Raw genomic sequence first — 26,132 nt, forward strand, 5'->3', positions numbered from 1 at the left:
GTCGCAAGAATAGTGTCTACCACGTATTGCGTACCTTCGCCAATGCTTGGACCCCCCCCTTTATATAGAGCTCCTGTAGCACGTGTGCACACTCCCCAAGACGAGCACATTTCTCAAACTTCCCTGAAAAGACTTGTCGGTAAAGTGTCTCTGACACAGTACCTCGACAAGCCTGAGCATATCTCTGAAATGACAGTGGAAGCTTCCGTCGTACGATCTTCTAGTTGTTCGTGCCTGGTGTTGGCGATACTAATTCCCAAAGGATGTCGATGGATACCAGAGAGAGAGTATGCTACTAGGCCGAACGGGTTGACCGTTCGCCCAGAACTTCGTTGTTCCTGTGTCCCGTCCGCTCAGGCGGAACTCTACTGTGATTGTGTCACGTCCGCTCAACTGGATTTCCACTGTGCTTGTGTCACGTCTGCTTGGCTGACGTTCCACTCTATCTGTTGAGTCTCGCTGTATGGCCGAGCGGGGTAGCCGCTCGGCCCGACTTCTGCACACCGTTTCTTCCTTCGTCCGACGTTCAATACTCCATTAAGCGTTGGTCCTTTGACACCTCCCCGTGTCAAAGTGAGATCGAAATGGAACACTCTCCCCCGGTCAAAGCGTGGTAGCCCCGACCGACCAATGATATCTGAATGTTTACCTGATCGTCCGACCGACCGATAATATTTGAGTGTTAACTGCCTTGACTTTTGACCTCTACCGTGGCCTCGGCGGGATGAGACCCCCTTATCACCGTATCATTACCCTTTTTAAAAAAATATTTTAAATTCTGTATAAAATATTTTTATCATTGAAATGTTATTTTTTTTTAATATGTAAGTAATTCAGAAGAATAAATATTTTTTTTTGTTAAAAATAAATAATATTTGAAATGGTAAAAAACAAAATTCTTAGGACCTAGATTTTGGAGCTATAAAAAGCGTAGAATGGGGAACCATTAACCTAGTTGCCCCAATTCAATCGCAGAAATCTTGCGAACGGAGGCAGAGAGAGAGAGCAGGAGAATCGGAAGGGGGAGCATTAAGATGCAGTCATCGGAGTCGAGGTTCCTCCAGGAGCTCATACTCTATGCAGCGAGTGCAGTGCTGAGTTCTCTTGTCATCTTCATTGGGTTGCGCCAACTCGACCCTGATCGCGCCGACGGCAAGAAGGCCCTCGAGCATAAGAAGGAGATCGCCAAGCGCCTCGGCCGCCCTCTCATCCATACGAACCAATACGAGGTAGTCTTCTTGGTCTGTTTCGTTTCTCGTTATCCCTTCCCCCTTTCCAAGATGGGTTTGGATCCTATTCAGGCTACATTTGTAGCTTTCCTGGCGTCCGGCATCTAGTGGATGGATTTGTATATGAAATTTATCTTCTTTCGGACCTTAATGTGTCTATAGCCTAGACAGCGACACTGGAGGCAACCGATTAGGGTTTGTTCTGCTGGCTGAAATAGTGATTTTTTGTGTTAATTAAGTAGGTATTTTGGTCCTTCCGTTAGTGAATTTCAAGTTTATAATCGTGCCAGCTTGTGTATATTTTCTCCAGTATCGTTTTCAACTAGTTGATCTTTGTGTTGTAGCCTTATAAGTCGTTTCATTATGACAAACCTGTAAGAAAAATACAGGTGTGATGTGAGACTGAACTTTAAAGTTTGTTCTAGTAAACATTTGATGAAATTGGAAACTTTAGTAACTTCTGCAACTGAAATTCATGTTGGCTAAGTCTTGAGCTATCTTTTAGCAATCCATGGTAAAGTATGATACTGCCCCCAGGGCGTAGCCGAGCCGGTAACTTATATTTCTAGAATTGAGGAAGGGTCAAATCTCGGCAAAAGTTGTGGAAATATCCTCCCACATGGGGGGTCTGCTTGGTGCCTGATTTACTCCCTCCCAATGGTGTGGGGCAGTCGTAAGGGGCCGTGGTGACGGATTTCACCTTTTGCATAAATGGTAAAGTATGATACTTATCCTTCTATAAATAAAATAAGCTTGGCATACCCAATTTACAATGGGGATGTAAATAACACTAATTACCCTGAAAAGAAGGTATGAAGAGCTTTATTATAAATAAGACCTTAATGTCAAACTTATGCTTTTGGCTGCAACCTGTAATTAATGAAATTGGTCTAAAATATTAAGATAATTCAGTTAATGAGTTTGCAGTAGATTCTACTAAAAATTACTTCATATTGAGCATCACCCAATCTACTATAAATTACTTCATATTGAGCATCACCGTAGTTGTAGTCGCAATTTGTAGTATGGTTTGTCATGTTAACGATAATTTTTCTCCAGCTTTGTATCTGTTTTGCTTTAGCTTCCTCTACTTTCTACCACAACACTTCTGTGTTTCTCTGTTCAATGTCAAGTATTAGCTTTAGGTTTGTGCCAGCTTTTCTATATTGAGTTATCATGACATGTTTCCCCCTTCCCATGCAATACTTGCTTGCGTGTATCTGAAAATATAAAGATGAGTCATTCACAGTCCAATGATTGCTGGGTCTTGCTTGGCCTGTAATATATTGGGCTGTGCTCCTGATATATATTATGGGTTATTATTTTGTTCTCATTGTCCACGTTGTCTATGAGCTCATCCTTCATCTGCTATGTTATTCATGAGCTCAACCTTTGTTTGCAACGTCATTCATGAGTTCCAGTTGTGAGCTCATCCTTCGCCTATTCGGCACAAGGTCTTCTTCTTCTTGACCTTATCTTTGTTGCAAGCTCATCCTTTGCCTGAGCCAACAACGCTCAAGCTCTAACCCTTGTTCCCTAGTCGTAAATGACAAAATGATACTATTTTGAATGTCAAAACAACTTTGGAATGACATAACAAAGGGATTGGCTTGGGATTTATTATCCCTCCTTTTCTTCTCTCTCCTTTTCCTTTTTCTTTTTGTCTTCTGCTCTTCCTCCTTGGTGCCTTGGCACACTATGTCAGGATGATCTGATATGGCATGCCATTGTCTTGTTGTAGTAGGAGACTGATTTCTTCGCTTAAAATGAGATTTCAAGTCTTTCTATAAACATATTTTATTGCTAAATTTATTGTTCATTATGGGATATATATTTTTTGATAAAAAAAAATTGTCAACAACTATTATTGTATTTTATCTATAGAGTTGGTGTTGAATATTTTTTTAATAATGCCCACTTATGCATCCTACATATTCTATTTGATACCACATATGCACTATGTTGTCATTTGACTGCATGTTGTATATGCTTTTTAAAGAAGACATTGTACTAGGATTCTTCAAGGTGCTTCCTAGGTGATCAAGAAACAAGTGATGAAATATGTAGCTAGTTGACATATCAGTAGGATTTTCATGGAGCCTAGTTGGCCTTTTAAATGGTCAATATGTATTGTCTGTGGTGAACAAACTAACATATTATTTATAAGATTATTGACATATCAATAGGATTTTCATTAACTGGTTTGCCTTCTTATAGTCAATATGTACAGTTTGTAGTGGACAAACTAACTTATTTTTTATAAGGTTGGAATTCATATCTGAGCAAATAATAACAATTTTTTAGTAGATAATGGCAATTGCTACTCATAATATCCTTAATTTTTGGTAGGAACTATTAACTAGTACCTCAAACTCTTAAAATTATTGTTAGATAGTAAAAAATTTAATGATGGTGTTTATATTGATTTTGCAGGATGTAATAGCTTGCGATGTTATAAATCCTGATAACATTGATGTTGAATTTGAGTGTATTGGTGGTTTAGAACATGTCAAGCAAGCACTATTTGAATTGGTCATTCTTCCACTTCGTAGACCCCAGTTGTTTTCACAAGGAAAACTTCTTAGCCCACAAAAGGGAGTTCTGTTGTATGGTCCACCTGGAACAGGAAAGACAATGTTAGCCAAGGCTTTAGCAAAAGAGTCTGGTGCAGTTTTTATTAATGTGAGGATCTCAAATTTGATGAGCAAATGGTTTGGGGATGCTCAGAAACTTGGTAAGTCAAGTTTTTATTATTCTGTTAAGTGTGCTTAATGTTTTGTGTATTTACATATTATTTATTGACATGCCTTGTGGTTATATCGATTAATAATTTTTTTAAGTAATTTACTGTTAATTCTTTTGTTGTGCTTATTGTGTCTACTTCATGACATGTTGAAACCGATTGTTAGAATATGTTATGATAACACTTCAAGAAGAAAAATTTATCATTCTTCAAGATAAGTGAAGATACAAACCTTTGCACCTTTTTATTTTGTGATATAAACAAAGAAAAAGTAGCTGACATCTTTTGTAGTTCCAAAACAATATATGCAGAAATTAACTAACTATTCATAATTCTCTCACAATGTTGTCACTACACTCTTGTCATTCTTTGAAATGGATAGATTTTCTTTTTCTTGATGTTAAAGCAGTTGTATTTAAAAGATGTGAAATGACATTAGAAATATTAATTGTGAAGAAGGAAGAGTTTTATTTATTTATTCATTTGAGAAAAAACATTATGAAAGTATTAAAAATGTAGTGGAGGTGGTTGGTTGATTGGCTGATTGGCGGTTAGTGGGCCAAAGCTTAAGAGTGTAAGTGCTTCAACCTTAATCAGATCTCCCAGCAGAAGCGCCTTGTGCCACATCATCTTTCTAATGCATTATGGTCCCAACATGAATAGAATCATTGCTTCAGACTGATACATCTTGATCGTGGTTCTAGGTTTAGGATCACAAATATGTTAATTTAACATTATTAAGTGCCTCTGGCTGGATCATACCTCATGAGTTTTATGCATACCATATGAACATAACTATTGTATGGTACAAGAATGTTCAGATTCTTTAAATCTGAATCCTGAATGGCTATTGATTTTACATTATATGGGAATACAACATCTGCTAAGATTTACTTTCACCTATTTTTCTAAATCATTATTTGCTTGCATTTACACTGGTTTTACTGCAGTTTCTGCTGTTTTTACCCTTGCTTATAAGCTACAACCTGCTATCATTTTCATTGATGAGGTGGATAGTTTTTTGGGTCAGCGACAGCAAACAGATTTTGAAGCATTGACTAGCATGAAAACTGAGTTCATGTCCTTGTGGGATGGTTTCACTACCGACCGTAAGTTTCAGATTCTCCTTGGCATTTTCACAAATTCACTTGAGTCTATCTGGTGAATATATGCTTCATTTCCTTCCATATGAATATATGATGCTTGTTCTTAACCAACAGTTTTCCTAGTTTCCTACTTTTACTTTTATCGTTTACCTGATATGTTTTTCTTTTATATGATTTATCTGATGAGGAAAACCCCCTTTATGCTCTCAATATCCCAAAACATTATAATGCAACTATGTTTCATATCAAATAATCTAGTTTTATTAGTTAAGTTGTTCATTCATCAAGTCAGAGTATCTTAATCCTCTAGTATGCCCTATTATTCTTGTGATTTTGTCCGACTGTTGCAGTTAGATTCATTGATTTGCCAAGCAAAAACCATAATATTCAAGCTGCATTCCTATGTCCATGTTATGCTTGATTTAGCGATTCCATTTGCCTAGCTCTCAGAGAAAAAAAACAACTGATTGTTATTCAGCAATGTCATATCAAATTGAAGATGCATTCCTTTGCCCATTCCATGCAGGATATATCAATACATTTGCCTAGCTTTCAAAATAACTGATTGTTAAAGATAATACAGGAATGCCATATAAGAAGAGACAGGAAAATGCTGCGTTTAAATTTGTTAATATTATGACACCACTAATTAAGAATGTTCTGCACTCTTCTTTTTTATGGATATATTTGCTTAACCTTGTGCGTCTACAATGCTGGTTGCTAGAGACAAATATTAATATACCTTTTCTTTTCTTTGCAGGGAATGCTCGTGTGATGGTTCTTGCTGCTACAAATCGGCCATCAGTACTAGATGAGGCAATACAGAGGCGGTTTACCCAAACTTTTGAAATTGGCATGCCTGATCAAAATGAGAGGGTCAAAATACTAAAGGTGATAGTTAAGGGTGAAAATGTTGAAGAAAACATTGATTATGAGTACATAGCCACCTTGTGTCATGATTTTAGTGGTTCAGATTTGCTTGATCTGTGCAAACAAGCAGCCTATTTTCCAGTCAGAGAGTTGCTCAATGATGAGAAGAATGGGATGGCATCCAGAGTGAGTATATTTCATTAATATCAAATAATTCTTCAGTAAGTGAGATAGTTTTTTATTTTCAACTCTTCAAAAGTTTGATTATAATAAGTAGTTCGTTTTTAGAACTTTTGGGTATCCATTCAGCATTGACCAATGCATACATCTGCAAATCTCAACTTGTCTCAATTATTCTCCAGTACTGTGTTGAGAAATTAACCTGTGTTCATGTGGCCTTGAGAAACGCATCCATATTTTGCCCCTGAACAATGCAAGTTCCTCCCTCTAATTTTTTTCTTTGATGCCTGTTAAATTTGGGCGTAATTTAGGATTTCATAAGTGATCTTCTCGTGGCATATCCATTCCATATAAGATGCGCTTCTAAGCACTTTTCTCTTCCAGCCACTAGAGTTTAATGACCGCCAGTCAATGATTGTGTTTGTTTTTGATGTCATTCTTGTATCTTCATTACTCTGTGGGCCTTTAAACCTGACGTATTGACAACATCTTTCTACAAAATTAGTAATCAGGTTTTTTTTTTCCTCCCTTTTGTCTAACGTAATGAGGACCTTGCATACTACAACTTACTAAAGAGATTCTTATTTGAAAATGATGTGGACACCGAGGTGGACGCCTTTGTTGAACATCGCTATAATTGGAAGCAAATTAATTACTACCTAATTAGCTATTAGAAATAAATTAGTTATTGCCTAATTAGTAGAAAATAAATAATGGCCTAATTTAACTATTGCTATATTAGAAAACAAATAATGGTCTAATTAACTTTTCTATTTTTGATTCCTTGTTTTCCTTTATGGTTGGTCTTTTCTAATCTTGTCATGTTTGATTCCTTATATAAGGAGTGTCATTATTAATAAAGGAGGGAAGAAAAAATTGAGCAATTAGAACTCTGTCTAGGACGAGTCTTCCCCCTTAAGTGATTTGGACTCTGTCTAGGACGAGTTTTTTTCCTCCTCCCTTCCCCCCTTATGTGTTGCATGACCAAGTACGGATCCAGATCTCGACCTGTGACTCGATCCTATACTCGGGACCATATCAACTTGGTATCAGAGCTGGTCATGGGTGACACAGATCCTATCACATCCAAACTCGAGGCCTTCATGGAAAGATTGATGTCACAACAACAAGTTTTCATGGAGCAGATCACTTCCTGCCAGCAAGGACTAGAGGAGCAGATTTTCGAGATTTCCCGTACTGTTCAAGATGCTAGACGACGACCTTTGCACACTGCAAACAACCCTACTAGTGCAGAGTATGACCCTTCTAGAGGCTTAGAGGTCAGACATGAACTGCCAACCAGCGGCACCATGGCTCCGCGATATTCAAAGATGGAGTTCCCCACCTATTCTTGAGAAGGGGATCCGCTGAGCTAGGTTAAAAGGTGCGAAAAATTCTTTACCAACCAAAGGACCACAGAGGCAGACAAGGTTGACCTTGTTGCCTTCCACTTGGTAGGGGAAGCCCAACTTTTGGTTTGATCAGTAAAGCAAGAAGAGCCAGAGATGACTTGGAAGCAGTTCAGAGACCACTGTCATATCCGCTTTGGCCCGTCCCTAAGCAACAACCCTTTGGGAGAGCTAGTAAATCTGAAGCAGTCAGGCTAGTGCCAATTTCAATCTCACCTCACTCGGACCTCGGACCTCCGACCACAACAACAAGTTGACTTATTCACTGCAGGGCTAATCGAAGATCTCCATATCGATATCGAACTTTAGAAACCTGAAAACCTAGACATTGCAATGAATATGGCCAGGGTACTAGAACGGTAGCAGTGCTTCCATCAAGGTGGGGGGCTGCTGCGCACGAATTGGGTCACATGTCGAGATCCGGATCTGTACTTGGTCATGCAACACGTAAGGGGGGAGGGAGGAGGAAAAAGGCTCGTCGTAGACATAATCCAAATCACTTACGGGGGAAGACTCGTCCTAGACAGAGTTTTAATTGCTCATTTTTTCTCCCCTCCTTTATTAATAATGACACTCCTTATATAAGGAGTCAAACATGATAAGATTAGGAAAGATCAACCATAAAGGAAAACAAGAAATCAAAAATAGAAAAGTTACTTAGGTCATTATTTGTTTTCTACTATAACAGTAGTTAAATTAGGTCATTATTTATTTTCTACTAATTAGATAATAACTAATTTATTTTTAATAGCTAATTAGGTAGTAATTAATTTGCTTCCAACTATAGCGATGTTCAACAAAAGACGTCCACATCAGAAAACCATGCTTTTGAGAGTTTCCAAGTCAACGAAAAAAAATTGTAATCTCTTTATTTATAGCATGTTTATTTTGTTTACCCCCTGTTCCTATATAATTGCTGTTGCTAGTTGAAATTTTTTATAAGCTGAAACCATGAGTGCTTCATAACAATCTCCGTCTACTCTTATCAGCAGGGTCCAAGACCACTCAAACAGTCAGACTTGGAGAAAGCATTCTTAATCTCTCCAAAGGCCCTTAAACTAGCCAGTTTAAAATCATCAGCATTGTCTGCATACTGAGCCAGATAATGATCAGGTTCGTAATGCCATTTTTGAGTTCTCGAAACTTGTGTCTCGCCTAGCTAACAACCAATCAGATAACCAGGGTGTTTAGGTTATTTATATCCAGTTACAAGGTGATCAAGCCCATCTCTAATGCGTGAGCAAGCTACCTCAATCCAGGAACAGATCTGTACCTTTCTTCACGTCTGCATTGACTACTAAATATCCATCTTTTGCTTATTTGTAAAGCTCATTGAATTGTATCATATCATTTTTTGTGCCTGAATATTCTTAGCGGGTAGGATATATGAATGACTAGACATCATAGTTTGATTTTTTTTTTTTTAGGGAAATATTGTAGATACAATTTCTTAATTGACAAGATACAATGGTTTCAGCGTTTGTTTTGACAGAGTTCGTAGGAAAATGTATCTTGAAATTCTCCTCTTGTATGATAGAAGAATTGCAGTCGCAGGAAATTTTTCCTTGACAGTAACAAAAAAAAATGAATATTTAGGACAAAATGAGATCGTGACGGCTCGCTGGTTACGAGGTTTTCACTTTTAGCCGTTGTAACTTGTAAGTCCTCCAGCGCTCGTAAACTTTTATGAAATTAAATAGAATAAAAATAGAATATGATTTAGAGAATTAAACAAAATAGTTATTGGATTTCTCGTAATTGGTGATTGATATATCAGCGGGCGTTTGGTTCTTTGTTAGGAATAAGAATCAGAATGGAAATCATTGTATTGTGGAATGAGAATGAGTATGAGCATGGATATCACTCTTAAAAGTAATGTTTGGTTAGTTGCATGTTTTTTATCGGAATAAATCAAAATTTTCTTTTTTACCCTTAAAGAAAAATAAGAAAAAAAATTAGATGTAAGAGAAAGATAAATATGATGAAAGAGAATGATGAGAGAGAAAGTATGATGAGAGAGAAAGTGTGATGAGAAAAAATGAAGAGAGAGAAAGTGTGATGTGAAAGAATGAAGAGAGAGAAAGTGTGATGAGAGAAAATGAGAAAAGAAAGTGTGATAGGAGATAGCATGATGAGAGAAAATATGATGTGAGAGAAAATACGATGAGAGAGGATGAAAAGAGAGAATGTAATGAGAAAAACTGATGAGAGAGAGTATGATGAGAGAGATTGAGGAGAGAGAAAGTATGGTGAGAGATAAGGTATGATGAGAGAGAAAGTGTGATGAAAAAAAGAGAACATTGAGTGTGATGAGAGAGATTGAGGAGAGAGAATGTATGATGAGGGAGAAAGTATGATGAGAGAGAAAGTGTGTTGAGGAAAAAAAGAGGGAGTGTGACAAGAGAGATTGAGGAAAGAGAAAGTGTGATGAGAGCGAAAGTGTAATGAGAAAAAAAGAGAAAAGGGAGTGTGATGGGAGAGAAAGTATGACGAGAGAGAAAGTATAATGAAAAAAAAAAAGGAAGAGAGTACGATGGAAGAGATTGAGGAGAGAGAAAGTATGATGAGAGAGAAAGTATAATGAGAAAAAGGAAAGAGAGTGTGATAGGAGAGAGAAAGTGTGTAATAAAATGATGAGAGAGAAAATATGATGAGAGACAACAAGGAGAGAGAAGTGATATGAAAGAAAAAATAAATAAATATATTTTGATATTTGATATTAAGGGAGAAAATTTTAGTTTTAGCTCAAGGGTATTTTTGGAATAAGGGAATATTTTGATTGATGAAAATAGGGTAATGACTCATTGAAGGGGAGATACATGGGAATGAGTTATTACCCAATTTCAAGGATTCATTCCCTTATTTGCATTCCTATTCCTATAATCCAAACATTAACAATGACAATGAATGATTCTCATTCTCATTCCCACTCCTATTCCCCTAAACCAAACGCCCCCTCAATTCTAGGTTGATAGAGCTTAGGTCTCTTAGTTAATAAAAAATGGATCAGAGGATGGATCATTTATAATTATGATCTGATTGGAATGGATCACTTATAATTACGGTCGAATTTTGATTATGATCCGGTCGTAATTGGTTATAATCTCTTCCTAGGTTTTCGTCTCTTTCAAGTTATAATTTAAGTCGGGGTGGATGGTCGGAGGTTGTCCTCCACTTGGCGCTAGGCTATCTAGCTACTTGTCCACTGCTTGTGGCCTTCGGGTTGTCTCTGGTTATCCGTCTCGACCTAAACTATAATATGATGAACGATGAACTTAAGGAGGGATCGCAACCAATTATGATTGGATCACGATCACGATCCGACTACTTGACTATTTGTCCACTGTTTGTGGCCTTCAGGCCGTCTCTGGCTATCCGTCCAGACCCAAACTATAATAAGAGGGACGATGAATCCAAGAATGAATCACAATTAATTACAATTAGATGAATCTAAGAATGAATCACAATCAATTACAATTACAATTACAATTAGATTACCGTTATAATCTTATTATAATTGCTAGTGGTCTATTTGTTGATCTATTTTTGTATAGACAAGAGGATTTACTCTTAGGTTGATAGGTCGTTTAGTATAAGTACTCTCTGATTTATTGTAATGTTGGATGAAAATTTTATCCCTAGCTTTCAGAATACTAATTAAAAATAAAAATAAAAAAAAAACTTGAAGAAATAGGGCAATGGTGCATATTTAAAGATTGTATCTCAACTTTGATATTTCTGAATTTTTCGAATCTAATTTTATCTTTTCACTTTTTAGTTGTTTTTTTAAAACAAACATATAAAATACTCCACAAAATAACTCAATGACAAACAAGTCGAGCTTGTATTTAAGGTGAATCTCAATTCAATAAATAAGACAACGATCTATATATTAGTCCTTTTAAACATGTTATAAATGATTTAGGCAAATAAGTTTAGACCCTCAATGATTAGCAATTACTACATGACCTTATTACATAATTAATCTTGTCTAGCCACCCTACCAAACGTTCTGAAGTCATGTTTCACAAAAAATACAAATTAACCTTTTTTTTTTTCTTTTCGCGCAATGAGTTCTGATATAATATGAAATCACCAAGCATAGGGAAATTCTGGAATATTATGAGATCCATGAATCGTATGCACACTCATGCATGACTCCCCTTCCGAATTTTTTTCCCAGGTCAACAATCATCAATATTTGCAACCGAAACAAAATTGTTTTTTGTTAAAATAAAGAGGTCCTTTTGGGCAAGCAAAATATTGGAGAGCAGAATGGTTCAAGCTACCAGCAAAAATCTGTCATCATCAAACAACTTGGTAGGTATCTGCGATCAACTGAATCCTTTGTGTGTATTTTGGAGGAGCATTGTCTCTGAGTGGAATGACATTTGCAACCTGACATGTTTCCGAGTCTTAGGTTGTGGAGCAACAACCAATAATTCATGCATATCAAGAGTGAAGATATTAATCCACTGGTTTACTCACCTTAACATCACTATATGTGCTTGCGGCAGTAAATCTGACAGCAATGGGGAAAAATACTGATGAATCAGCTGGAGGCACAACAAACTCCATCGATCCACTAACAGTGGATAAAAAGGAAAAAACAGTTAGATGAACCCAGAGAGGGCAGGATGGTTGAAATTAATTGAATGTAGAATGATTCTTCAACCTGCGGTTAGCATGATCAATCAGAAGAATGGACCAATCCAATGTGGAATTTCTGGAGTCATACCTATACATAAATTTTGAAAGAAAGTGGTCAACGGAGAAACAAGATAACTGGATTTTACAAGTATAACTTAAAGATAGCAAAATGGGAAAAAAAAACACGATCCACAGATAAACATGTTCTACCAAAGGAAACTTAGGCTGAACATAAAAACAGCATCAGGATGGACTTTCGTGCCATCTTCAAGTCTAAAAAATTGTCCAACATCAGATCTACTTTTTAAACTCACTTTCTCATATATCCCTCTAGTAATCTAGATATATATTAGCATAATGCTCTTGTAATTTCATTGACGTATCTGTTTTAAGCTCCCAAAGTACCAGGAGATAGTACTTCTTGGACTCCTGTATGCCTGATAAAATAATCACCAGCAGGAGGTTTCATAGCTATCCTTCTGAAAGTCTAAGAATCAAGAATCTTCAAAGCCGAGCAAATAATCATAGTGATTACTTAAAAGCAGATTGAGCATCATATCCAATCAGGTAAAACATATTTTCTGATAATTTGAGTTTTGAATGATTAATTCAATTTGCAGAAACTCCCTCAATTATCCTGTAGAATTAGGTTAATGAAAAAGGAAATTACCAAGATTCCAGAGATTGCACAACATGAAGTGGTAACTTTTGGAAGAGTTATGCCAGCTTGTTTATCTTTACTAAAAGAGACCCCACTATGTGAGAAATTTCTAAACATCAGGGGAAGCATGATTATATCCATTTTAGTGGGGGAAAAATCAAGTACTTACTTCCATTCTCCATCTATCTGCCTTATACTTGGTGGCTCCCTAAGTGCAGGGAGCGGTATGGAGATTACAACATTCTGCAAGTCAAACGATTCCGATGCTTCATACTCTATGTTCACGTAAGTTTCACCACCAGAAACAGAGGGCCAGCAATTGACTGTAGATAAATGAGGTTATAGTTATACAATGCACTTTATTGACGAGGGCTAGTACAAGGAATGCCAATACCAACCAGTCAAAGGCAAAGAAGCTTCATCCATGCCCTGAATTCTCCACTTCATGAGACCAACATCATTTTGACCTGCAGGGAATGGCCTGTTGGGGTCTTTCAATCCCACAATGTGCTTGCTGTTGAATAACTCTTTGTTGATATTAGGATGGGTTTTGAAGCTAAGGCCAGGAACATCCTGATTTTCAATCTGGAAACAAAAGAGAAAAAGAACAAGTTTCCAATCACAACTGTGAGTTTAACTAGAAATTAAATTCGTTGAAAAATACGTCCCCCACCCCCCTTTGTTTTTTTTTTTTGAAGAAAAGGGAAAGCTGAAGGCTAGGATGATCCCTATTGACCTTGGCATCAACTTACAAGGTCTTTATCAACTTGGAAACAAAACACCTCCTTCTAGAAAAGGATGGTTATTTGCTTAATTTTTTGGGTGTAGAATTTCCAAACAATCATAGTTGAAAGAAGATATGAACAGGTTAGAAATATCAATGCATTGCGAAGCAACGCAAGCACCAATCTCTACCAAATGACTTTACCATGAACTGCTTTCCTTCCAATCTACTTGCTAAAACTACAGTTGCCATGACAATGTGTGGCCATAATAACATTTTTCATCTATTTGCTCTAAGAAAAAAAAAAGAAAATAAGGCATCACAAACAACTACAAACTGCGTTAAGTAAAAAAAAATCCGTCAAAAGGAAATATAACATACGAAGCCACTTGGAGCATTTGTTCATGTTCTCAGATGGGGGATAGAGTGTACCACTGGGTATAACAGGTCTAAAAAAAATCTCATAAAAGTATTTGACTGAGTTAACTTAGATCGAATGGCAGAGTAGGATAGCTGAATCTAAACACCAGATGGATAAGGAAAAATTGCATCCATTCATAACAACAAAACACTTAATTTAGGCAGTACCAATAGATGCCTTGTAATAAGGGTCAAGGTCTAGATATGATGACACAGGTATTACTTTTTATACATCAAATCCCAGTGATTGCTCTGTTTTTGCATTCATAGGTTGTTTCATTGATTATGTAGGCATGTTGTTTGGTTGCATTTTTGCTAATGTATATTGTATAATTTGGGTGTCGATGGTTACATTATGGCTTCAGATGCATTATATTGCAGATGGTGTCTATTCCACTGCTTAGTGTTGTTGCATTTGTTAGTTTTATTGTTGCATTAAGGTGACTTGGATGCTTACTGAAAGCATTGATGGTACATCTTTATTGTTAGGCTTAGTTATGTTTATATGTTCATATTCCTGTTTTTTTAGGTCTACGTGGGGAATCAATAGGGAATTATTTCCAGGTGCCTAACCGCTACAGATAAAGTTGGTGGCTGCATATGCTCTCTTTTTTTTTCTCTTGGTGGCATATTTGTTCTCCTTCCAATTTCAGGGGTGCAGTTGTATTGGCGGCACTAGATTTTTAGGGTGCTAAGTTTAGTGTTTACTAAATAGATTTATTGGTTTATTTTATTGCAATCTACTTTCACATTAATAGCTAGTAGTTGATTACGTATCAGCATGATTAGAAATTGATTGGTAGACTGACTCTAGATAGATGGAGAAAAATCAATCATAATCAAATAGGAAAAAAATGAAGGGTGGAAAAAATAAGTAACCTGAAGTTGCACAAATCCATCTTCCTGGTTAAGAATTTGCAGGGAAAGAGTTCCCTGGATATCAAAGTTGTTAAGAGCACCATCCCTCCTGATGACAACATTTAATCTTTCTTCAATGGTCAATGTGACAGGGTCAGTTGATGGAAGAGAGGATTTTGACTGAGCAACATTTGGTTGCACATCCTCGAGAATAACTTCTCCTTCAGCTTTTAAAGACTCCAAAAACTGGTTTGTCTTTTGTGTTTTCCCTAACTTCATACCAAGGCCTTTTGAGGGAGCAGTAGCAGATGCAGATGGACGGCCTGAATGAGCAGAATCTTCAGTAAGTAAAATAGAAACAGTTTAACATAATGGTAAACATTTCCACATGGATTATGCTTCATTCAAGTTATTTTTATTACTTGGACTATCCATAGATGTACATAAAGTTGATACTAGTTTAGTAAGCATCACCATCATGATCTATAATCGTATTTTTATAAAGTCTTCATATGCATTGCATGAATTAAAACTTTGTATAAAGCATCATCATCCGCTTCATCAAAACGTGTTTACGCATGAATATAAGAATACAAACAACCAAATATAACTTTTCATCATTCAAGACAACACCTTATGCATAACAAAGTATTGTTTCAACTCAAACATTATATATATATATATATAACATGGTTGCTTTGAGAGCACATATGTCATATACCTTTGGGCTTAATAGAGAAGGATTCCACATCACTGCTCAATCCAATTCCAGATCCACTACCAAAACCACTTCCAGAATTGGAAATGCTCATGTCATTAAAGCTACTTTCAATTCTTCGAGGACCAGACAAAGCCATCAATCCTCCTTTATCGCCTCTGTTTTTCTCAATCTGTGAAAACAAAGTACAGTAAAGTGGTTCATGAAGATAGCATCTGGGATTAGTTCAACAAAGCATAAAATATATGGATATGAAGAATTTCAAATTGTCAGAAATATTATCTGCAAAGGTATATTTCCTAGAGAGAAATTAATCAAAAATGCAACAAAATTTTTTTTAAAAAAAAGTTTATCTCTAACTCTAAGGAGCTGATTATAAAGTAGTATAGTAATGCAGTGTTCAGATGTATAACAAGACAGATTTCGAAACTAGCTATATTATATGATACCTCAACTTTCGCATATCCAACTATTAACAAAGGATAGCAGCACCACTAGCCACAAAACTAATAAACTATGGCCAAAAAATCATAATTGTCATGTTTTTCCACACAACATTTTGGATGCTTGTGATTTGGGTTGCCTGTGCAAGATCCCTTAAAAAGGCTAAGATTTTTAAAGTTCATAAGATTATGCAAGACAGTAACTGTATTAATTATAAAATGACAATTAAAATTCTGCAGTCCGCACTCACAGTGTGTCTATTCACAATAATTTACTTGTGGTTATAAAGAATAGAAAAACAAGACACCAGAGGTAAGAGGTCTGTGAGCCAAAGAGAATTTTAGTATCATAAACAAAGCTAGTAAACAATTGGCTTCACTTAAATATTTATAACAATGACAACCATGACAATAAACCATATTAATTTTCACTATATCGGGTTGGCTACATAGATCTTATCTCTCACACCTTTAATGGCTAACTCATCTAACTATAGAATCTCCTGGTTATTTTTTATGATGTTTATATCTTCTTAACATATTTTCTCATATGCCATTATTCATAGTAGAAACAGATTGTGCTACAATGTTATAAAAATTTCCATTTAATCTAAGGTGCACACAACAATCATATGATAATCACACATTAGTTGATTGCAAGATTGTCTTCCTTTCCATTCAACCGCCACACTATTTTTAATGATATCTTTGTCAGTGTCTCCTTGTGAATAATAGCTCTAAGATATCTAACACTCCTAGTTACAATTTCAAATTCATCAAACTTAGATATTCTCAGTTTTTTTCTTATTATTGAAACTACAAGTCATACATTCAAATTTAATTCTCCTTCAATTAAAGTGGTCAATTTCAACATCAAGCACCGATGAGAAAAGGTTGAGGGCATGGTTATCAAAATGGGTCAAATTTTGTGGTTCAAACCATTTGATTCACGGTTTGAATCATCTGATCTGTGGTTCAAACCGTCTGACTTGCACTGCGATCGTACTGCAAATCGCCCAATTTGAATCGTCCAAGAATCAGACGGATTCAGTTTGAATCGAGCTGATACAGTTCAGAATAGGCGATTCATGGTTCAGGAAATAAGTTTACTCAGGTGAGTTAGGGTTAAAAACTCCATATGTGTTTTATAATCAATGAAGCATCCTCTTTGCCCGCTTGTCTCTTGGCTTCCTGTCCATACAGCTTGCCAGCAATATCTTTGTCCTCGGTAAATGTCTCCCATAAGGTGGTTCAGCATCATCGTCAGTGAACGACTTTCGACAACATACTACAATGTCGACCACTACATTCTCAACGTAACCAGAACACCAGAAAAATCTAGATTCTAATATCCAGATCACTACCAGAATACAAGAAAATTCAGATTCTAGCATCCAAATTCCATTACCATCAGGCAGGCAACAGGCTATTATTCTGTTCATCCTTTACTATTGATTCATCCAACTCTGTTTTGTTTGTTTAGAAAGTTAAAAGTTAACAATTCTGGAGATATTTTGGATTTGGTTATAATAATCGAAGATTAATTACATGTATTTTCTCTTAGTAGCTTAGCATCTACCACTTGCTGTTATTCTTCTCTCATTTTCAAGAATGGTTATGTTATTTGGCATTGTGTTGCTGTATTTATTATTTTGTTAATCATATTATAGTGTTAAATAAGATATTTTTACAAATGTAAGGTAGAATTTTTTGACTTATTTATATGTTCATGACAATTCATGATTTGCAAAATCACCAAAATGATTAACATTTTGAACCTAGATTCGAGAACCTTGGTTGAGGGTTACACTGGACCATAACAAGAATATAAAAGTATATGAACTCTATGAGCATGTGTCTTAAGCCCAAAAACCCTCTTCATATTATCATACATAGAGATTTTTATAAATATGTATCAGTCTTGTCTATTCACTAACTAGTTCTCTTGTACTTTTTTTATGCACACATGTACATCATGCAGTATAGATATAAAATATACCTTGCTTTTGTCAATCTCACTAGCTTTCCGCTTCATGATATCCTTAGTCTCATTAATTTTGTTTTGCATGACTAACTTATGCAATCTTTCTTCATGGCTCTCCATTTCGCAGTATTGTTTAACTTGTGCTACAGTCAGATTTTCTTTGTTGCCCAGTGAGATGGCTTCATCAAAAGCAAAAATGAGCTCAAAAGCCATCTTACATACACCTTCTTCATCTAGTGAAGGCGAATATTCAGGCACCTATATGCATTTAAGGAAACAAATTTAAAGGTGATAACAGCGAAGCATATTCGCTTAAGTCAAGAAAAAGAATGGCATGCAACATCACTAATACTGAAATAGTATGAAGATAAACAAGTCCTTGATTGTAAGAAGGATACAAGTTTGGATAAGAGTCTTAGTGTGTCCAGATCTTCAAGAATGTTACTCTGTTTGTTTGTCACAAGTAGGAGATAAAGTGCTTCTATTGGTTGGTATACATAGCGCACATTCTCAGTCTCAACAAAAGTGTGTTGTTTTCCTGTTCCCACCAGCTTAGGGAAGGCAGCGAGCAGTCCTTCTATCCTTATTCGAGACATCTCCACAAACTGCCTTGAAACCAACACTGCAATTAAGATAGAAGGAAAAGAAAATGTTAGACAACAATCTCACCTTTTGAGATCAATGAAACTAGTGTAGAACATATAATAATAATAATAATAATAATAATAATAATTGGAAAAAAAAGGGAGAAATTATAGATGCAGCTGCAAGGAAAATCACAATAGGTTATGCTGACAGAAAATCATGACTTCAGTGCCAAATTACACGAAATTGAAACTTCCAAGTTGCAATTAAACTCAAGTATGGGAATGATGAGTAAGTTAGAATAAATAAACTTGTATACCTAAGCTTAGCAAAAGGCTAAACTACACAAGAACCATGGAGCTAGGATGCCTTTCAGCATTTAATTGGGCGGCTTCAAGAAGTTGAATAAGATATGGAAACCATGCCTAAGGTAGAAGAAAGAGTTCATATGACCTATATATGATGTTCAGACTTGTTTAAGATCAATTTATATTAATTTATACTTGCAATTAGCTAGCTCAAGTCCACAATGGATGCAGGTCTTGAACTTGAAGGAGAATATGCAGTGTCAATAATTAGCTAACAAGAAAGCATACAAAGTTAACAGGCAATTTTGCAATGTGCAACATATTAGGATATTAAGTCAACCATAGGATTCTCATGCTAAACAAGAAAAAAAACGAAGACCAAATAAAGCTGAGAGTGTAATTGAAATATAAAACTTCGGGGCAAGGAAACTAATTCTTCATTTGATAAACAAAAAGATTGTAACATAATAGGTTGTCAACATATTATCCAAGATGTTTAAGGAAACTAAATCAACAACCTTTTCCATTCTGCATTTGAATGATAGAACTGGAACTGTTGAATTAAAATTGGAGAAACTTACCTTTTCCTGACTTAGTTACGATGGAAGCAGCAAGAACAACCTGATTCAAATCAAACAAGTACTTAGCAAGGAGTCCCAATTAATAATCCTATCCACATGATTTATTAACATACTGAAGATTGATTACAGCCATCATGGATATTCTGCTTCTTATTTCATCACCATTATGAATCATGCTACTCCTAAATATTAGTTATGGTATATATATAATATATCATCAATCATGTTCATTGCCTATGTAAGTCCTCTTAATCAATAGGAGTGTTTATTCATGCAGCCACTTTGATGATGCTATGAGCAGTTGTATGAGACATGGATGCCCTACTCACCGATGAAGGAAAGAAGTGAAGTTATTTAGGATCCACTCATGAAAGAGTGAAAATAAGCAATTGGCCCCAGTGGAAGACAGTACTGTGCATTCTTTCAGGAATACACACATCTTTTTCTATTTAAATTCGTTGACATTGAACACTGTCAAGTGCAAATGCCATTTATTTTAATTTCACAGGTATGCCATCCATTATGAACTTTTCATTTATAAATTTGAAATCTTCTATTCTCGGAAGAATACAAATGAAACTGATCTAGAAGTGAAACATAAGTGCTCAAATAATTAGAGAAGAGCATATGTGATTCAGATTTTTTTTTAAAGTATATAAAAAATTTAGAAAGCATTATCTGCGTAAAATTTTGATAGGTTATAAACAGTACTAGCCAGTTAATATCGGTTGGACTGGTGATAACCAATATTTCCATTTGTTTTTTCACTTTTCTCTTTTCCTTTCCCCTTCATGTGTTTTTCTAGTCTTTTTTTTTATTTTTTTACTTTCGTTTTTCTCATTTGTCTCTTCTCTTTTCCCTTCCCTATTTCCCTACTTCTATAGCTTCTCCTCTGCGTGCCTCCTCTTGTTTTCCTTCCTCTTTTACGTAGGTGTTACTAATACTTGAACCCATGTCAGCTATGGGAGTCGGTACTGATGATTGGTATTGATTCCATTATTTGAAGATATATAAATGTGATTTGTCAATAAATGAATTAAATTCCATATCTTGAATGATGTATGTTTCAATAATAAGTAAGAGTTCGCACTCAATCACTCGTAGATATGACATGTGCAAGGTCATTTTGATTAGATTGCCGATTCTCTTTAAAAACAAGTCAGCATTGACAGGATAAATGAGCATGAAAAACAATTAGCAAGAACAGAATGAGCACTTATGTTACAAAAGAAAGAAAAAATAGTTATCAAATTGTAATTCATACCATTGTGAACCAAGCACAGCGGAGGAAGATCTTCGTCACAGCACGAGATTCAGCAGATCTACGAAAAGAGATGAGCAGTTCCAGATGAGAAAAAAAAAATCTTTCTATGATTCAAAACCATACGAACTCAGTCTTATAGAACAAATAAGCAGTAAGAAGAGCACAAAAGCGGTAAGAAGTGCACAAATGCAGGATCCGTGAAAGGAAATAGAAAATCGAAAATTCCGCTTCCTAGCATCCAAACCGAAAAGTGTATCAGATCCACCAAGGCATCTTCCCATCTAACGAACAAAGACCAAGGACCTGAAGATCTAGTAACATCGGGAAGCAACAACGGCGAGAGAAACGCAAACAGATCAAGGAAGAGAGGAAGACTCACCTCAGATCTGGAAGTCGAGGGTTAGGCGGAGAGATCCGTCGAACTCGACTAATAATCAAGCGCAGAGCCGGACAGCGTTAATACCGGCACGGAGAGAGAAAACGGCTGGCGCGTTATAATGCAAATAACGCGAGATTTTCATTTTACTCCCGTAATTTAACATCTTCGCAAAATGCTCCCCAATTTTCGTTGTTTAAAAACCTAGCTGTATTGACGTTAGTTAGAGCATCCACATTAATTATCCTATCTACAGATTTTACCTTAAATTTTTTTACATTAGCTACTCTATCCATTTCCTAAATTTAGATTTGATTAATAGTGACTTTCTAAATTTAGAAAATTAAACCACTATCTTAAAAATAAAATAATATTTTTTTAATCTCTCTCCTTCCATTCTATCTCTTTCCTTCCGATCATTCTATAAATATAATAATAAAAAAATAAAAGAAAAAGAAGAAAATAATAAAAAAATTAAAGATGATAAAAATTTTAAGATAATTGATGTAATACGTAGTAAAAAATAATTATTTAAATTTAATAAAATGAATTATTTATCTTAAATTTTAAATATAATAATAAAAAAATTTGATATGAATACTAAAAAAGTCCTCATGCTTTTCCATTCTATGTGAAGAACTTGAACACAGGCTTACAGCTACTGCTGTTGAATCTAGTTCGTCACCTACAAGTTCAGTCACAGGCTTACAGCTGCTTACAGTTATGCCAACGTGCTTACAGTATTATTTGTAGGCTTCCAGCTGCTCTTCACCATGCATGACTCTTCTCAGCTCCGTCTTGGGACGAGTTTTACGTCATGCATATTAATTTACGATAGAATACAAAATCTGAATTATATTGAAGATGCTGTTTGTTGGCCATGTCCATCTATAAGACAATGATTATGATTGCAGAGCTTTATAATTTGATAAAGCTTGTTTGATAGCCTTGTTTCACTCGTCTTCTTGCTAGACACGTGGCGAGCACGTGTTTTTTTGGGTATGATCGTGCACTGATAGTCGACTATCAACTAATCTTATAATTTATTTTTCTGCATAACTTATGACAGACTGTGAAAGAGGTCTCAGATACATATGATCATCTTTTACTAAACAATAAATAACTATAAAAGAAAAAAAATCAAAAATTAAACTCAATTTGGGACAAAAATTAAGCGAGCACCTTATTTATTAGAATCATCCTCATGTGAGCACACTTTTTTTATTTTTTTAATCAGGATGTTCCACCTTTAGGTCTCTTATAAAATGACACGGATATCTTCTTGTACACTATTTAATATTATTATTTTCTGTCACGCATATTTAAATTTTGAATTAGTTAAATATATTATAGCAACTACAAAATTTTAACTTGAATATTGTTGAACAAAATAAGTCTAAGTTATAATAACTACATGTTTGCAACTACTATAACTTAAATATTAAGTGAGAGATAAATACAAGTACAAACATGTCAATTCCTAAGAATTGACTCTAGTAACTACGTCAGAGATGATAGGCATCCACCATCTGTGTTACACTCTGAGACCGTTAAATAATAAGAACGTCAAATATTATACTTGAGTGAGGACAATTGTATCATTTTAAAAGAGATTGATGGACATGAGGTGCTCTTTTAATTAAAAAAATTAAAAAGATTATGATAATTATAAAATCGTAGCTTCTATCATCTATCCTATATGTTTAGAATTTAATAAGTGCGTTAGGAGATAATAATATTAAATAGGATACCTAAAAATAAAAATGGAAAAAAAAGGACTCCCGCAAGAAAAACGGTTTGATTATTACCCATTTATATTTTTTGGACTTTTGAGGGACGTTTGGAAGGACATAAATAATAGGGGTTAGATAAAAAATTGGTGTGCACTAGAAGACTAAGCTCGTTCGGTAGTCGGCAAGCCCATTTTATTTCTCTCCACGGAGACAGCTGCAACTCTGTTAGGAGCGTCAGGACGTTCGTTCAAAGACGAACGACGAAGAAAGCTGCCGCCTTTCGCCTGTTCTCTCGAGGTATCCGCAAAATCAGGTGCGGTTTTCTCTCGCATTATCCATTCTTTGCGATTTAGTGGAGAAGTCGAAGGATTCGTGATCTCCGTTCGTTTCTTGGATGGATTTGGGAATGGACGATTTTTTTTTTATCGGATTCTTCCTTTCTTCCCTAAATCTTCCTTTCGTGCTTTTCTTTCTTTTTCTTCTTCTTCAAAAAGAAAAAAGGAACAAAAATCTTCTTTCCTTCTTATGTGGTGGGATTTTTGTATGTCTGAATGATTCTCCTTCATTGCCGTTGTTATCAGTTGACCAGAGATTCAGAGTTGGACTGAATTGATTCTCTCAAAAGTTGGATTGTCGTGTCTCGTTGTTGCTCCAAAATAATAAAATAATTTCTCGATTCAGTTTTTCTGCTTCCTGCAATTTGAGAAGGGAATAGATATATCTAGTACTTTATCATCTGGGACATAAAAGTGGATCGAGAAGGATTTCTAGTCATCTGTGGTAGAACTTGGGGCTGAAAGTGGATTCTATAGAAGTTGGAAATGAGAATAGGAAAAAAAAAAAAATCAGGACTCTCCTATATTTCGAACTTAGGAATCTGAGTTAAGCAAAAGCTAATTCTCTCTCTATTGATTCTAAACCATTCTTTAATTGAAGTAGTTAAAATGTTGAACCTCTTACGTTCTATTTACAAGATCCTTATAGATACTTGGTTCGGTTGGTTTGAGAAAAGAGTTCAGACATCATAATAGTATGATAGCCCTTATACATTACTGGTTCTTTATTGTGTGCGTTGGGAAGGTATGACATACATTCCTTTACAAAGTTAATGTACTTAAAACGATAAGAACTACAAACCTTGATTGCCTAGTGAAATCATTCTACTGTGGCTATCTTAGTATGGGTTTCTCGCTGAATCCATCAAATCCATCTGCCAGCAAAATTAACAAAAACATAGTCATGGAGAAAGTTGGCGATGCAGTTGTGGATATGGAAAGTCTTGCACAATCACCTGATGAATGCTGCTCTGGAAGTCCAAAGATACCAGTGAGTTTTGATTTTGCATGAACAACATAAATACAAGCTTTGGAACCTCTTCTCATTCATAGTCAAATGTGAAATTTTGAGTTAAATTTGTGCCCACAGAAGGCCCTCTCTCGCAAGAGTTCAATGCGCCCGGAAAGACATAATGGCGAGGAGCTAGAAGTAGATGAAACATTGAAAAGGCTTCTTGTGAAAGGTATGATATATTTATTTTCCTATTAACTGTTAGTTCATTCATTATTCTGAGAAGCATGCACGACTGGTGTTGTTTGTGGATTATAAAAATCATATAGATTGCTAAAATTTCTTGAAATGCTGATATACATAGCTTTTTTTTTCAAGCATATTTCCACTCCCTGTATCTGTTGGTCATTCGTGATTTAAACTTGTCTTTTCCCCAAGTTTTCTATATGAATTCTTGGACTGAAGCAGTTATAGCTTGGTTTTTTCTCATAAAATTTGACTTCTTTCTGTTAAAATGTTTTTGTTTCCTTTTGTTTTCCTAGTTGTACCTGCTCAGGTGGAGCAACTGAAACAGCCCCTTGTGCCCTTCAAAACCCTCCATGCTGTGCAATCTGTACCTAATAGCCCTGTTCCCCCAGATTCTGGAGAAGGAAAGAACAAAAGATTAAATCGCTTAACCTTCATCCATCCACGAAAGATTCTTCTATTCTTTGCAACCTTGTAAGTACTGTGGAAGCTTTTCTTGATGCAATCTTCAATATGAAAGTGACCAGAGTAGTAAATACTGAGATGAATTTTAGGCAGGGATTATAACTTTTTTCTGTCGTGCTTTGTGCATTGTGCATTGTGCAACCCATGCTGATAAGACAAAGAAGATACTTTCAAGCTCAATCTATTTTGTCCTATGTTCTAAATTTAACCTACTCAGTATATATCCAACAACCTTACTTCCCATCCGTTTTACATTGACATGCAATTCTGGAATAAATTTCATATCTACTCAAAATTGGAAGCACAGACTTTCATTCTATGAGGTAATAGTACCCTTAGCAGCATACTTTGTGCTGTCTGGCAGCCATTGTGGGCCTTTGAAAAGCAGTTGTAATAACTCAGAGGCATTACTCTTCATTAAAGCAAGGATTCAAGTGGTTGCAGTAGATGAGAAATTATTAGCATGTTATTGTTGAACTAGAAACTTGATATTCTTGCTAGATTCATCTCAACTTGGTGGAGATCACCAGCAGTTACTGTTTTGTGGTACTGTCGCCCGTTCTTCTTATCACATTTGCTCGACAGTAATTTCATGTTTAGTCTCTCATCAAATTGAGATTGCTGATTGCATTATTTGCATTTTTTTTCATGCATTAACTGCATTTGTTCTTTGTTTGTGTGAAAAAATGACATCTTTTCAGAAGAGCAGTCATGTGATCAAGTTCACTTTTTTTTCTTTTTTACTCAACCAAATGCTATATCTTGCAACAATGAACAGGTCAAGCGTAGGGACCATGGTTCTCATATATTTCACTTTGGCGATTGACTGAAAAGACACAAGTCAACTCAAGCTTTGCAGTTTGCTGTTACTTGTTTCAACCTCCCAGTTAGTGTTTTCTGAAGGCGCCGACAACTTTTCAACCTATCTGTAATAATAGGGAGGCTCATAAATGTTCATCTCACTTCTTGCAATGGTCGTAGAAAATTGAAGCAAAATAAGGTAAATAGTTGGTGTGATGGAAGCTTTGTAAAAGGTTTATAAAATTGAAAAATCTCAACCAAAATGTTTTTATGATGGTGTAGATAAGGTTTGAGGATTTTAGTTTAAGAGGAGGTTTAATTTTTCAAATTTACTTTTTTTTTTCTTAAAAATGGAGCTAATAATTAACAATGACATTTAATTGCATGTTGGACCTTTAATTCTTTATTTCATAAATTGTTGTCTCGGGATTATGATGTCGTGGTTGAATATTTAGATTGTTATCCAAGCGTATACGATTTGAACTTTAGTT

General features: G+C 35.6%; 3 protein-coding genes across 13 annotated transcripts; 2 read left to right on the forward strand and 1 right to left on the reverse strand.

Moving 5' to 3' along the window:
• Positions 1–959: 959 nt before the first annotated feature.
• LOC121967918 (outer mitochondrial transmembrane helix translocase-like) lies at positions 960–9,018 on the forward strand. Of its 8 annotated transcripts, none has more exons than XR_006107876.1 (7): positions 960–1,229; positions 3,663–3,963; positions 4,923–5,081; positions 5,839–5,969; positions 6,052–6,134; positions 8,527–8,650; positions 8,712–9,018. XR_006107876.1 is itself a non-coding variant. In XM_042518451.1 (6 exons), the coding sequence occupies exons 1-5, from the start codon at positions 1,035–1,037 to the stop codon at positions 8,632–8,634; spliced, it is 1,059 nt and encodes a 352-aa protein (XP_042374385.1). In that variant the 5' UTR covers positions 960–1,034; the 3' UTR covers positions 8,635–8,650; positions 8,712–9,018. The 8 variants fall into 8 exon arrangements, 4 of the variants coding, with proteins under 4 accessions (XP_042374385.1, XP_042374384.1, XP_042374387.1 ...); XR_006107875.1 differs by having other exon boundaries at positions 8,720–9,018; XR_006107878.1 differs by having other exon boundaries at positions 8,530–8,650.
• A 2,621-nt stretch (positions 9,019–11,639) lies between these two features.
• LOC121967919 (coatomer subunit delta-1-like) lies at positions 11,640–21,206 on the reverse strand. 3 transcript variants are annotated; one of them, XM_042518454.1, is made up of 12 exons: positions 21,113–21,206; positions 20,734–20,791; positions 19,470–19,509; positions 18,394–18,617; positions 18,011–18,253; positions 15,572–15,740; positions 14,872–15,173; positions 13,247–13,433; positions 13,018–13,171; positions 12,213–12,275; positions 12,026–12,122; positions 11,640–11,935 (listed from the first exon to the last, which is right to left on the reverse strand). In XM_042518454.1, exons 2-12 carry the CDS (start codon positions 20,734–20,736, stop codon positions 11,846–11,848), a joined length of 1,572 nt encoding a protein of 523 aa, XP_042374388.1. In that variant the 5' UTR covers positions 20,737–20,791; positions 21,113–21,206; the 3' UTR covers positions 11,640–11,845. The 3 variants fall into 3 exon arrangements, 1 of the variants encoding a protein (XP_042374388.1); XR_006107880.1 differs by lacking the exons at positions 11,640–11,935; positions 12,026–12,122; positions 12,213–12,275 and adding an exon at positions 12,292–12,624 and having other exon boundaries at positions 12,858–13,171; XR_006107879.1 differs by lacking the exons at positions 11,640–11,935; positions 12,026–12,122; positions 12,213–12,275 and adding an exon at positions 12,292–12,674 and having other exon boundaries at positions 12,858–13,171.
• Positions 21,207–22,990: 1,784 nt separating this feature from the next.
• Positions 22,991–25,915, forward strand: LOC121967920. 2 transcript variants are annotated; one of them, XM_042518456.1, is made up of 5 exons: positions 22,991–23,155; positions 24,021–24,168; positions 24,268–24,361; positions 24,672–24,849; positions 25,619–25,915. In XM_042518456.1, the coding sequence occupies exons 2-5, from the start codon at positions 24,022–24,024 to the stop codon at positions 25,668–25,670; spliced, it is 471 nt and encodes a 156-aa protein (XP_042374390.1). In that variant the 5' UTR covers positions 22,991–23,155; position 24,021; the 3' UTR covers positions 25,671–25,915. The 2 variants fall into 2 exon arrangements, with proteins under 2 accessions (XP_042374390.1, XP_042374391.1); XM_042518457.1 differs by having other exon boundaries at positions 24,060–24,168.
• The last annotated feature ends 217 nt before the right edge of the window (positions 25,916–26,132 follow it).

The sequence above is a fragment of the Zingiber officinale genome, chromosome 3B, assembly GCF_018446385.1.
Source record: "Zingiber officinale cultivar Zhangliang chromosome 3B, Zo_v1.1, whole genome shotgun sequence".
Lineage (NCBI taxonomy): Eukaryota > Viridiplantae > Streptophyta > Magnoliopsida > Zingiberales > Zingiberaceae > Zingiber > Zingiber officinale.